Source organism: Lemur catta, chromosome 7 (genome assembly GCF_020740605.2).
Source record: "Lemur catta isolate mLemCat1 chromosome 7, mLemCat1.pri, whole genome shotgun sequence".
Lineage (NCBI taxonomy): Eukaryota > Metazoa > Chordata > Mammalia > Primates > Lemuridae > Lemur > Lemur catta.
Genome location: NC_059134.1, coordinates 59574457 through 59586855, shown reverse-complemented (window position 1 = coordinate 59586855; position 12399 = coordinate 59574457). Strand labels below are relative to the sequence as shown.

Genomic DNA, 12399 nt, shown 5'->3' with positions numbered 1-12399 from the left:
GCATTGCTGCGTCTAGGGAGAGGGTTCCGAGGTCCAGGCCCTGGTTATACGGGCACTCATGACCAGGGCAGGCCACCTCTTCCAGACAGCTCCCGTGACTGCTTCGGCCTCTCAGTTTTCCCTTTCTAGGCTACAATCTCTGCCAGCCAACATGTCCTCTCCCTGGTCCATGGCCAGGCCTCCTCACCCACCATCCACCCACGAACTGCACCATCTGGCACAGGGCTGGCCCAGGGAATACCCCAACAGGTCTCTCGCTCTCCCAGAAGAGGGGCTGGGCCCCAGGGGCAGGGGCTCCAGCAGCCAGGCAGTGCCAAAGGGCATCCGCCTCTCCCAGTTCTGTTTACCCGGACACCCCATGCACAAAGTCTGCAAATAGCCCCATGGGGGAGTATTGGTAGAAAGAAATAGATTTATTCTCATGTACAAAGCGGTCAGCCCACGGGACCATATACAACAGTTGCACAGAGTCCTAGAAAAACGCATCTCTCTAAAGGCAACTCAGAATAGGTAAGGCAGGTGGCCCCCCTCCCCCCACCCCACAACACACAGAACGAAACAGAGAAGAAGAGAGAAGCCAGTGGCCGGGCTGACCCAAGAGGCCCGACCCTATGGGGTCTCCCAAGCCCTGGGGCACAGGTGGATATGGCCTTGAAGAGGAAAGAGCCCTGCAGGGCTGAGGCCAGGCCCCTCTCTGGCTGTAGGAATAGGGGAGGGGCTCAGGCCAAGGGGATACACTCAGGGGGCCACTGAGGGACTCAGGGTTGGGCTCTCAGTGCCCGAGGGTGTCAGAGACAGCCCACAGCCTCTGTGGGACTCCACAGGGCTATAGAGTCATTTTAGATACTGGTCTCTAATGGGTCTTAGAGATCGGATTGTCTCACCTTCCTGTTTTTCCAAGGCAGGGGGACTTGCCCAGGGTCACACAGGCAGGAGGAGGCGTGGCTGACGCACCCCTGGCCTGTCTCCCAGTGCAGGGACCCTTCCTGCCTGTCATTCTCATCCTGCTTTCTTCCTGAGCCCCCTCTCCCCAGAGCACTGAGCTGCCCCTCTGGCAGCTTCCCCCTGGAGCCCCTGTGTCCCCCAGGTCCCCTCCCCCCATCAGTATGGTGGTGGTCCTCAGGGCACCTGCACCCCATGGCTATTTCTAGTCCTCCAGCAAAACTAATGACTGTTTGTAAGACCCCACCCTCTGCTCACTCAGATGTCCCACCTTCCCCTTCCATGGGGATCCTGGAGACCAAGGGGTGGGGGTCGTCCAGCGGGCAAGGGCACAGATCTGGTGTGGCAGAATGGGGCACAAGAGAAACCGTCCAGCTGCTCAGAGAAAGAATGGCTTGGGGAGGACTTGCCAAGGTGTGGTCACTGGCAGAGAGCAGGGCCCACTGTTCATCTGGTCACCCCTGTGCTCTCAGAGGACAAATTACAAAGTCTCGGTGAGGCTGGAAGTCTTGCTTCCATTATACAGACGAGAAAGCTGAGGGCCAGGAAGGTCAGTACTTGCTCAGCATCACACGGGAAGTCGTGGTCTAGAGCCCAGGACCCGTGGCTCTGGTTCCCAGTGCATCTGGCCAGACCAGCGGAGGGATGTGGGAGGAGGCCTGGGCAGGGAAGGGTCCCGGAGAGCATCACTCAGCATCAAGGCTGCAGCAGCCGTTGATGGGGACCCTAGTGCCATCCAAATCAGGCACCTCATACTCCTCATCCAGGAAGTCCAGCGAGTTGTTGCTTGGGAGGCCGCGGATGGTGAACTTGTGGGACACTTTGGTCCAGTGCTCACGGTTAGAGGCCACGCGCTCATACAGCTCCGCTGCTTTGGGGAACAGGTCCTGCAACAGCCTGTGGGTGCATGGGGCACGGTTAGAGGTCAAAAATCAGACTGTGGGCAGCAAGAAAGATTAGGGCTATACCACAGGTAGAACTTCCACAAGAGTATAAGGCCCAGGACTGGACCCACAAGGAAAGCACGATGGTCTGTTCCCACTGGGGACCAAGGAGAAAGCGAAGGGCCCGTTTAGGGACAAAGCAGGGAACAGCTGTCCCCAGAGGCAGGGGTGTGGATCAGTTGGAGCTGGGCCAGGGCAAACTCAGCTCGTGCCTTTGCTGTGATGTCCTAGCCGGCCCCAGCCTCTCTGAGCAGGCCGCCCAGCCACCTCGTGGGCTCACTCACTTGTAGATGGGCATGGCGATGTGCTCCATGAAGCTGATCTGCAGCTCGGGGATGTAGGCCTTCTCGCGGTCCATCATCTCCATCGGCCTGTTGCCCATGGCCTTCTCCTGCCGGTGTCAAGTCGTCAGGCCTGCCCCTCCCGTTCCCCCATCACGTACCGGGGTCAGGCTAACCCGGCCCTCCCGGCCCCAGGCCAGGAACCCTCCCCCAACACGGACATCCTGGGGTCACTCCACACATACCAAGTCTCCCTGGGAGAAGAACTCTTTGTAGATCAGCTCCTGAAAGGCCAAGAATCTCATCACATCCTGTGCATGGGATCCATTCACCCAAGCTCCCCTGACAGCCCGTTCCCAGGAGGGCACACCGAGGCCCAGTGATCAGTCCCACCTCAGGACCTGTCTTCACCAGCCTGAGTCTGGCAGTGGGATGGCCCCAGATGGGGAGGAGTAGCTGGGTTCTGGCCCACCTTCCACCAGCCACTGACTTGCTGTGCAAGTAAATCTGCATCCCTCTCTGAGTCTTCCCGTCTGTCACCTTGAGCTGGTCTAAGATTCTGTCTCCCCCAAATATAGCCCAGCTGACCACAGCACAGAGAGGGTGCTCTGGCCGCAAGGGGCCACACACAGCCAGGCAGGTGTGCAGCCTGTGCCTTCCCAGGGAGGGGCGGCACTTACCGCGATCTTCCTTGTGGTCTTCCAGCCCTTGGTCTGGTCAGAGAGGTCACAGGAGGTCATCAGGAGGCAGAGGAGGAGTCTGTGGTGCTGCTTGTTGGTTCGGTCGTAGCCCACTGTTGGGGGAAGACGGCATCTAGGAGAGAGCCCAGCCTCCTTGCCCCGTGAGGACGAGGCTCCCAGGGCCCATCCAGAGTGGCCCAGGGAATTGGGCAGTCTATGCGGGCGCCAAGGGGCCAGTGCTGGGTCTGTCTGGTGGGACTGTGCAGCCAGGCAGGGGTTAATGTCCGAGGGGGCTGTCACTCAGAGAAGCAGGCTTATCCCAGGGGACAGAGGGCTGATCCCCTGGGGACACTCCCCAACAAATCCTTCCCTGGCTAGCCCTCCCCAGCCCTGAGGCCCGGGGCTCACAGCAGGCACCTTCGGCCATCTTCTGGAGGTCCTTGAAGATGCGGAGGTGGTGGGCCAGGTCCGTGGCCAAGATGATGTCCCGCATCAGGTCCAGCATGCGCTGGTAGTCCTGGGCCGGGGCAGGTGGAGGGGCGTCACGGCTTCCTGCCGGACACCCCCACCCATTCGCACGCCCCCATGAGCCTCCACCCCTTGGCTCCTTCTCCCGTCTCCAGCCAGCTCCCAGCTCCCAGCTCCCATCCCCACCCCCGGCCCATCACCTTCCGGGAGAAGTGGTCGAAGATGTTGCAGCCGTGGGTGTTGAGGATGGCGATGGCCTGAGCAAAGTGGTGCCTCTGCGGGGAGAGGAGTGATGGGGGCCCAGCTGGGACAGAGGGGCTCCCCTCACCGCTGACCCCAAGGGAGGGAGCAGGGCCTAGATGGGCCCGGCCCCCAAGGTCAGCAGAGCAAACAGACAGTGGGAGTCAGGGGCCCCACTTCCCTTTCTGAGCTCAGTGTGACCCTCTGTGTAACCAGGGGCAAGTCCCTGGCCGGTTCTGAGCCTCAGATTCCTCAGCTGTCACATGACATGCAGGGACCTGACAAGGTAAGCTCTGAGGGCCCCACAAGCTGGAAAAATTCTGAAATGATCCCTCGGAATCCTGGACACTAATTCATGCAGAAAACATTTGTTTGCTGACAAGGAGAGGCAGAGATGAGTCGAGGGCAAGGCCCCCATCTCCTGCCGCCAAAGGACTGTCACTCAGAGGAGGAGCAGGCTTATCCCAGGGGACAGAGGGCAGAACCAGGGCTGCCACCAGGCCTCCAGGGACAGAGACAGAGAGAGAAAGCACCTCGTCTCTAGGGGTGTGCAAAGCAGGGGCAGCCTCTGCAGGGGTTGTGGGAGGCAGCGTGGGGCAAGGTGACCTTGGAAATTTGGTTCCCACTCTGTTCCAAGCCCTGTGCCGAGTGCAGGGAACTCAGAGATGTCTCAGACTCTGTCCTTTCCCCCAGTGGGGGTGGACAGACGCAAAGCAAACACTCGAAGGCAAAGCTGAGTGTGCTGGGAGTGGAGCTCATCCCAAGCTCGGAGGAGGGGCTGCACGGGGCGTTCCCAGACAGCCATAGGGAACCGTGCAGGACACAGGTCCTCCCGCCACACCTGCACCGCTCCAAGCCCACTCCAGGAAAACGAGCCGACACGCCCTGGAAGTGGCTGCAGCCCTCGCAGCCTGTCTGCAGAGCGTGGTTTGGACGTAGGAGCTGAGTCTCAACTCTGCAAGTCTCTAGCCTTAAGGGGACGAGGGGGACAGGGGTGGGCAGAATGGCAGTACCTCCATGACAGAGCCCTCAGAGCTGTAGAGTGCCGCCAACACAGATTTCTGGAAAAGCCCAGGAAAACTCCAGTCACTCCTCACATGTGAATCCGAGTGCCCCTGCGTTAGGCTAAGCATTGTCCTGCTCCTTCCCGCCCTCCCCTCCCTCGCCTCCCTATCCCAGGTACCCCGGCCACCTGGGCCACCCTGGAGAGCCGCCTCCTGTCTCCAAACCTGGCTCCTGGTCTCACCACTTTCCTCAGGCTGGGAGGGGGTGAGACTGCCAGACTCCCCAGGGGGGTCCCCGCTGTGAAGAGGGCAGGGTCTCACCGAGGCCACCTGGAAGGAGTTGTTCGTGCCTCTGTGATCCAGGTCATGACACATGCAGGAAATAAACAAGGCAAAGATCTCGATGTCCCTGGTTGGGAGGCAGAAAGGAGAAAGAGGTCAGGCCACAGCTTCCTCCACAGGCCTCTTAGAGGAGGGACAGCTAGATGAGATATTCAGGAGCCAGTTGGACAGAAGGTGGGGACACCTGAGTCCCCTTCCTAAAAAAATGCTTAGCCTAAGCTCTGGTTTGGAGTTCTAAATCAGGGCCATTATTCACTGGCCCCGTGGCTGTGAGCAAGTCCCTCCTGGAAAGTGGGCTGCTGTTCAGAGGATCTGATGAGGTGGTGCATGTAAAGTGCCTGCCACTCAGGGAGTGCTTCCTTGTCCCAGGGAAAGGGACCCCAGTGGCTGCCAGATGTGGGGAGATGCAGCCACTCACTCGAGGTAGTTGGCGAGCTCCAGGTTCTTGTAGAGCAGGTAGCAGAAGTGGGAGACAGAAAAGGCGTGCATCCAGTTGTGGTAGGGGGGGTCCCGGTAGCCCTTCTTCACCATCAAACAGAACCTAGGGGAGGGAGACGGCAGCAGAGGGGCTTCAGCCTCTCCTCCTCCAGGAAGCCCTTCAGGCTCTGCCCGGTCCCGGGTCTTGCCATTACTGACAGTCCCAGCGTCTGGGAACTGCTTCCCTTCATGGATCCTCCCCACCCTCTAAGACTGGGCCTCCCCTAGTTGACCTCCAAGAGACCCTTCCCCAGAACACTGGGGACAATGGATGTGAAAGTGGCAGACAGAGAGAGGCGAGACTGGGGCTGTCTGTGCGTAGACACACCGGGCCAGTGTCGGGCAGTCGATTTTGTAGTTATTGATGAAGTTCATGTCCTGCAGCATGCTCAGGATGGCCTGGGGAGGGTGGTAGGGAGGCACAGACAAGAGAGACAGTCAGTATCAAGATGGGGTCTCTGCCTGGATCCTTCTCCGAGCCTCACACTCAAAATTTTGGAGTCTTAGAACCTTAAATCTGAACTAGAGAACCATAATATAGCCAAACCCAGCATTCTCAGAGCTGCGAACTTTTAGAAATCCAAGGGATCTAAGAAGGAAGATGCAAGAACTCTCAGAACCAAGCTCACACCAAATCTTAGAAAACAGGGAGGGGGTGCAAACCCTGAGGGCACATGCCCTTGGCATCGTCAGTTCAGAAGCAGCCTTTGGGACCATCCAGTCCAGCCCCTGGCCCCTGGGCAGGCCCACGGCCCCATGATGGCAGACTACACACCCACACCATCTCCAGGGAGCCTCCACAGCCTTCCTCGAAGACTCTGTCTTACCAGGAAGTTCTCATGCACATCTGACTCAAACCTCTGGCTGCACACCCTCCCCCTCCCTGGTCAAGTGGAAGAAGGCCAGCTTACCATGGAGGTGTCATCCTCGGGCAGAGAGCGAGGGGTATAGGTGAAATTGGCAAAGTTGGAGTCAATAGCAGCCACCGGCTGGATCCCGTCATGAAGAAGTTTAGTATATTCGTCATCAGACACCTAGAGGGGACCAGCCAGGGCATGAGAAGGCAGCCTCCACCCCAGCCAGGGTCCTCAGCCTCAAATTCTCCCTCACCCAGAAAGCACCACAATTGGGCCATCACTCCATGGATTGTCACTGGGCAGGAGATCCCCATCCTCCCTTCACAGCCCTGTAGCCCACCTATTGCTCCCCCCTGCCTGTGACCACCCTTTATCTGCAACAGCCTATCCTCGGCAAAGATGTCACCCCTTATGACACCCCCAAGCCATGGCAGCCTTTCATAGATACTAACTCTAGTTTCCCACTTTTAGGGTGAACTGCACAGTGTCTAACCTTAATCCTTTCTACTATAGTTGTTTTTTTTTTTTTGGTGTTTTGTTTTTTTCTTTCTAGTCAAGTGCATTAGTGAGAAGGGGAAGGGAGAAGTAGTAGAACTATAGTTTTGATCATATTCACAAAGTCTGGGACTTTTTGGTTTGCACACAGGTGACAGGAAATGTCCAAATGAACAGTGACTACTCTATACTCTGAACTAAGGTTTGGGCCAGCTTTTACGACACGGGGTCTGGGAACAGGATGACATATCAGCAATGATATATCATTGCTGCATGACCAGGGCTGCATGACCGCCGTACCTGGAAAGCTCTGGGGAAGGTCCTGGCCTTCAGCAATTCCCAAGATGGGAATTATTCCCTGAGCCAAGCTCTTCCCTGGGCTGGTCCTGCTGGCCCCCTCCAGCCTTGGGGCTGAACTCAGAAACAGCTTGGAAGAGGGCTCTGTAAGTAGGTGCAGGGAGGGTGGCCCTAAGGGAAGCAGGAGGCCTGGTGTGCCTCTGGGTCTATCTTCTCAGCCTCAGGAGACAGTAATCCAAAAGCCCAGCCTAAACGTGGGCCCCTGAGGATTCTGGGAGGACAGATGCTCCCTGCGGCCTCACTCACCTTCATGTGGTACATCATCATCTCGTTGGCCAGGTGGCTGCGATACTGGGCCTCGTTCACTTTTTTATACAGGAGAGACTGGGGGAGAGAAGGAAAGGTGGGGCTCAAGGAAGGTGGCTGTGAACTCTTAGAAATGCCCAGACCTGGGACAAAGGGGTCTGGCAGAAACCCCCTTCCTGTCCCATTCTGGCCCCAGTCTGAGCCCTTGCGCTCCAGCCCAGAGTATAGACCCCACCCTCACCTTTATCCACACACCCCTCACACACACACCCTGCCCTCCCCTGCCCGCCCCTCCCCTCCTCCCCAGGTCCTCTTAGCATTTCATATGGCACTTTGCACCCCTCCGGGCCTGCCCCAGTCTTCAGTGATGGAGCCCAGGGCCACCGCAGGGAAAGAGAAGCAGGAAGGGGGATAATGTCAGGGACCTAGGGGTTGGATTCCCAGGCCAGAGCGGCCAGCAGGCCTGGACAATGAGATCCAACATTTCCTAAAAAGAATCTGAGCCAGGGCTTGGGTTGAGATTGCTTCCAGAGAAGGGGGAAAGTTTTGACAACTGGAATTTCTCATGGTCCTGGGAGGCTGAGTGGACAGGGCAAGAAATAGCATTTCCAATTTTCAGATGGGTCACTGAGCCCAGAGAGGGCCAGTGTGTACTGAAGGCTGCACAGCACCCCAGCAGCAGGGCTCCCAGTCCCAGACCAGGGGACCCACCCATCTGGACAGAGCAAGGCAAGAGAGCCAGTGGGGCGGGAGAACGCAGGGTCCCGCCCCGCCCCCCCGCCCTCACATGGGCGATGCTGATGCCGCAGTAGATGGAGAAGGCGGTCGCCAGGTCCTCGTCGAACTTGCTGAACCACGGCCCATTGATCTTGTTCACCAGCTCGGCCACACCGATGACCTCTGGGGAAGGGACAGGGGCTAGGAACGACTGGTTGAGGGGTCCGGCAGGGACCTGCGCTTGCAGAGTTCCCACAGGTGACGCCCCAGGCGTGGAACCCGCGACCCCTCTGCTTCCTGAAGCTGGAGGTGGTGAAGGACCGCCCCACCCTCTCGGCCCCGCCCCGGCCCCGCCCCCGAAGGCCCCACCCCTCTCGGCCCCGCCCCGCCCCGGCGGCCGCGGGCTGCACCCTGGTTCTCGTTCTTGATCGGGAAGCACAGGATGTTGCGCGTGCGGAAGCCGGTGCTGTCGTCCACGCCGCGGTAGAAAAGCGGGTGGGCATACGCGTCCGGGATGTTCAGGATCTGGCCCGTGGTCGCCACGTGGCCTGCGATGCCCTGGTCGGCCGGGATGCGGATCTCGTAGCTCTGCCGCCGCAGGGATGGAGTAGAAGAGGGAGAAGTTAGAGGCCCGGCCACAGAGGGGACCATCAAACGTCGGGCCTGCTCCCCAGAGCCCCCGGCGGACTCTCAGACACCCCCTGGGGCCACGCACTCCCTCACCTCATCGTCCACCACGCCCCCGTCGAACACCTTGGCCACCAGCTCGTTCTGATCCAGCAGGAACACGGAGCAGCTGGGGAGGAGTTCCGGGAGGGTTGGTCTGCAGGGCCGGCCCTCTCTGCCCACCCCCACCTCTCATGACTGGAGGCGCAGGCTGGATCTGCGAGGCTGGGAGGGGTGCTTGCAGCTGAGACACTCCTCAGCCTGGCCGATTCCAGGCACTCATCCATTCAAATGATTTTTTGTTTGTTTGTTTTTTGGAGCACCTACTGTGTGCCAGACACTGTAAGGGGCTGAGGACATGTGGCAAGCAAAGCATCAGAGCTCACAGTGGAGTGAGGGAGACAGGGATAAACTAAAAGATCACTCCAAAGGTGATGGGGTCCCACAAGAAGCCAGCCAGGGAGAAAGGGGGAAGGAAATGAGGGATGCGGACTGAGGCCCAGAGCCTCCGTCACCAAAGCCCCTGGGTAGATTCACTCACATCTCCGCGTTGCTGAGGTTTCTGGCCTCTGTGATGATCTCCTGGAGCAGGACAGAGACATCGTCTGGGGGAGGGAGAAGCGCGGGACAGTGGTGAGACCAGGCTGGAGCGCCAAGGCCAAGCCCTCCCCACCTCTCCTCCCCAAACGCCAGCCCCCACACCCACCCCACACCAGGCTTGGAGGAGAAAGTGCGCTCACCCAGGTGAGTGAAGAGGTTCTTTGCCACTTGGAGAAGAGCCTGGAATGGAGGAAACGGAGATCACAGGTTTGGGTTGCAGGGCTACCCTATCCAGCCTGCTGCCTCCCACACCCCCGGGGTCTTCTCATTCTCCCCTAGGGCTCCCGGGACAGGCTGGAAACCGTCAGTGTCCAATTATGCCATCTGGCTACTGAGTTAAGGAGCAGGGAGGAATAGCCCCAGTGCAGGTGGGTGGGAATCTCATGCGTGTCTGGCGTTCACCTAGGGCCCTAGCCGCCCAGATGTGGCTGTAGTACCCAAGTTGAACACTAGAGGGCGACCACACACAGTGCCTGCAGCCAGTGGTGCGGTTCCAAGGAACTACTGACCTTCCTCTTTAAGAGGCCTCCAAGTCACTAAGTTACCTAGCTGCCTCCAGCAGGGCAGCCATCCGTCCAGAAAGACCTGGGCATTTTCCCTGGTGATGGCTTTCTGGGGCTGAGAGCTGGGTAAGTTGGTCTCCAAGAAAGGCTGAAGGTGCATCACTCACCTGGCACTCACACTTGAGCTTCTGCTCCTTCTGGAAGGCCAGGGTGCTGGTGAGCACTGTGCTCGTGTAGTGGAAGCAGTGCTGGATCACGCGCTCATCCTGGTCTGTGAACCTGAAGGAGGGGCGTGGGAGTCACCCGAGAGGGAAGGGAAGGCAGGCTTCTCTCCCCGTTCTCCTAACTTCCATTCGGCCAGCATGTCAGCGGGCTCCCCACCAGCTAAGTGTAACTCCTCCACTGGGGAGGCGCTACTGTGTGGGCACTTGGAACCCCCACCCCACCCCCACGCCCCTAGAGTGGGGGCTCCCTGAGGGGAGGCTGCAGTCCTCCTCAAACCAAACTGTGCTTTCTTCCTTGGACTGCTGCTTCTTGAACCCAGAGCCACGGCTCCCTCCTCGAGGTGGGCTTTACCCAGACCAAAGCTGGGTCTCCTCCCTCAGACTAGAGACTTGCCCAGGCTAGAGGGGGTGCTCTCCTGCTCTTCCCCAGGGCCCCTCCAGCCTCAGGGAGGGACAGTGGCACTGCCCTGTCTTGTCCAGCTCTGGTCATTACCCCATTCTCCCTGGACTCTGCTGGCCCTGATTTGGTACCTCCAGCAATCCTAAGGTGGAGGGTGGTGCTGGCCCTACTCATGGAGCTAGCTCTTGCCTTACAAGATCAGCCCCAAATCTGCTGAGGCCTTCCAATCTGGTCACCAGATGACTTGTCATTGGGGAGCTGCATGGGGCTGGGTGGACCAATGGTGGGGTTCATGGGGTGGGAGCCTGCCTCAGCCCCCATCTTTCTGCCCCCAGATTTCCCTGCCTAGGCCCCTGCCCACTTTTTGGCTGGCCTCAGTGCTCCTCACTGCCAGGGGATCCCCCACTCGTGCCTGCTGTCATGTGATTCAGGTCTAGCTCCCAGTGCCTGGCACCCTGGCTCTGTCTACACACCTTCCTTCCCATGGCATTTGAGGCCCCTCAGTCTGGGTGCACCCACCTCTCACCCCTCATCCATGGGCATCTCTCAGCTTCAGCCACACTAAGATCATCATTCTGAGAAAACCTCAGGCTCTTTCACACCTTCATGCTTTTTTCTACACTGTTCTCTCAACCTAGAATATCTATTCCCTCAACCTAGAATATCAACCTATTCTAGAATATCTATTCTAGGTTGAGGGAACAGTGTAGAAAAAAGTATCCCTCTATGCCCTGAAAATAAGTTTCAAGTCTGGAAGGCAGGGCCCATGCCTTTTCACCCATGCCCTGTGCAGAGCCTGGTACAGGGGAGATATTTGGGAGGTGTTTGCTAATGTCTTAACTGTACCCCACCCCTGTCCTTGCCATGAGCCGGATCCCACTCCCAGCAGAAGGGAGTCTGGAGTTCCTGTACTCTGCTACTTAGCTGTGTTCCAGGAAGCTTGTCTGCAGTCATGGTGCTGAGCTGAGCCCCACCCTAGCTCACGCAGTCATTCAACACTCCCTACCTGAAATGTGTGGTACCCAGAGATGGCCCTGCTCCTGCCCTGGGCCTCAGGGCTGTCACCAAGGCCCCGTCTTGTTTTCCTTTCGAAATCACCTTTCCTCCAGGTTGGGGGCCATACAAGAACCCAGTCCCATAGCCGGCAGCCAGAGATCATGTCTGCTGCTAGACCCCCCACTCACTCTGCATTCCCCTCCCCAAAGGCCTTCCTGAGGCCATCTGGCCAGCCCTCGGATGGACACATTAAGTGCTCAATGTGTGTTTGCTGAATGGCATAAATGCTCCCACCACCAGGATGCCTACCAGTTCCAAATGTCACGGCTAATTCTGCCTCATCCCTGTGTTCATTTCCCCAGGCCCACCAACTGTCTACAGAGCTCCATGCTGGCAGGTCCTGCTGCTCAGATCTAGGACTCCCTGGTCTCTGCCCCACCCCAGCAGGCCTCAGCCGGGGCTCTGACACCTCTCTAGCCTCCACCTCCTGCAGGAGCTCCATGCACTCAAACCCAGCCTGCTTGCTCAGACCCCAGGGCCGGCACCCTGTAGCATCTCTCTGCATTAGGACTCAACCCCTCATCTGCCTTCTTCTCCCTACCTGGATGACTCAGCACAAACTGCGAGACCTGCCAGCCCAAGTGTGAACCTGCACCCGGGACAGACATGGGTAACCACACACAGCACTGTTTCTCTCTGAATTAAGATCCATTCACAACACAATGATTCAGGCAGCTACTACCAATTAATGAGTTGGTGTAGCACATGAAGTCTATTTATGATACCATTCCTATACCCCAAATTTGACCTCGGTTCTTGAGATGTGCTTACTAAGCCTCTAAGTCTGTTTACCTGGACCCTGTGCCCTGCCCGCCCCCCTCCACCCCACTCCCTGTCCTTCTGCTTTGTATCACCCTGTCAGAGGCTCAAAAGACCCACAGCTTTCCCCAGCCCCAAGCC

At 58.3% G+C, this 12399-nt stretch overlaps 1 protein-coding gene across 3 annotated transcripts in view; it reads right to left on the bottom strand.

Moving 5' to 3' along the window:
- Positions 1-394: 394 nt before the first annotated feature.
- PDE2A (phosphodiesterase 2A) overlaps positions 395-12399 on the bottom strand; it is a 94330-nt gene continuing 82325 nt past the window's right edge. For all 3 annotated transcript variants that reach the window (XM_045555538.1, XM_045555537.1, XM_045555535.1), the window contains 18 exons: positions 9987-10098; positions 9457-9496; positions 9258-9321; positions 8774-8846; positions 8461-8638; positions 8121-8233; positions 7334-7411; positions 6290-6412; positions 5707-5777; positions 5320-5442; positions 4881-4968; positions 4569-4616; positions 3516-3590; positions 3265-3364; positions 2848-2960; positions 2413-2451; positions 2171-2277; positions 395-1839 (listed from right to left, as the gene is read on the bottom strand). In XM_045555538.1, the coding sequence (XP_045411494.1) occupies positions 1629-1839; positions 2171-2277; positions 2413-2451; positions 2848-2960; positions 3265-3364; positions 3516-3590; positions 4569-4616; positions 4881-4968; positions 5320-5442; positions 5707-5777; positions 6290-6412; positions 7334-7411; positions 8121-8233; positions 8461-8638; positions 8774-8846; positions 9258-9321; positions 9457-9496; positions 9987-10098 (1756 nt within the window). In that variant the 3' untranslated portion in view covers positions 395-1628. The remainder of the gene's footprint in view (positions 1840-2170; positions 2278-2412; positions 2452-2847; positions 2961-3264; positions 3365-3515; positions 3591-4568; positions 4617-4880; positions 4969-5319; positions 5443-5706; positions 5778-6289; positions 6413-7333; positions 7412-8120; positions 8234-8460; positions 8639-8773; positions 8847-9257; positions 9322-9456; positions 9497-9986; positions 10099-12399) is intronic.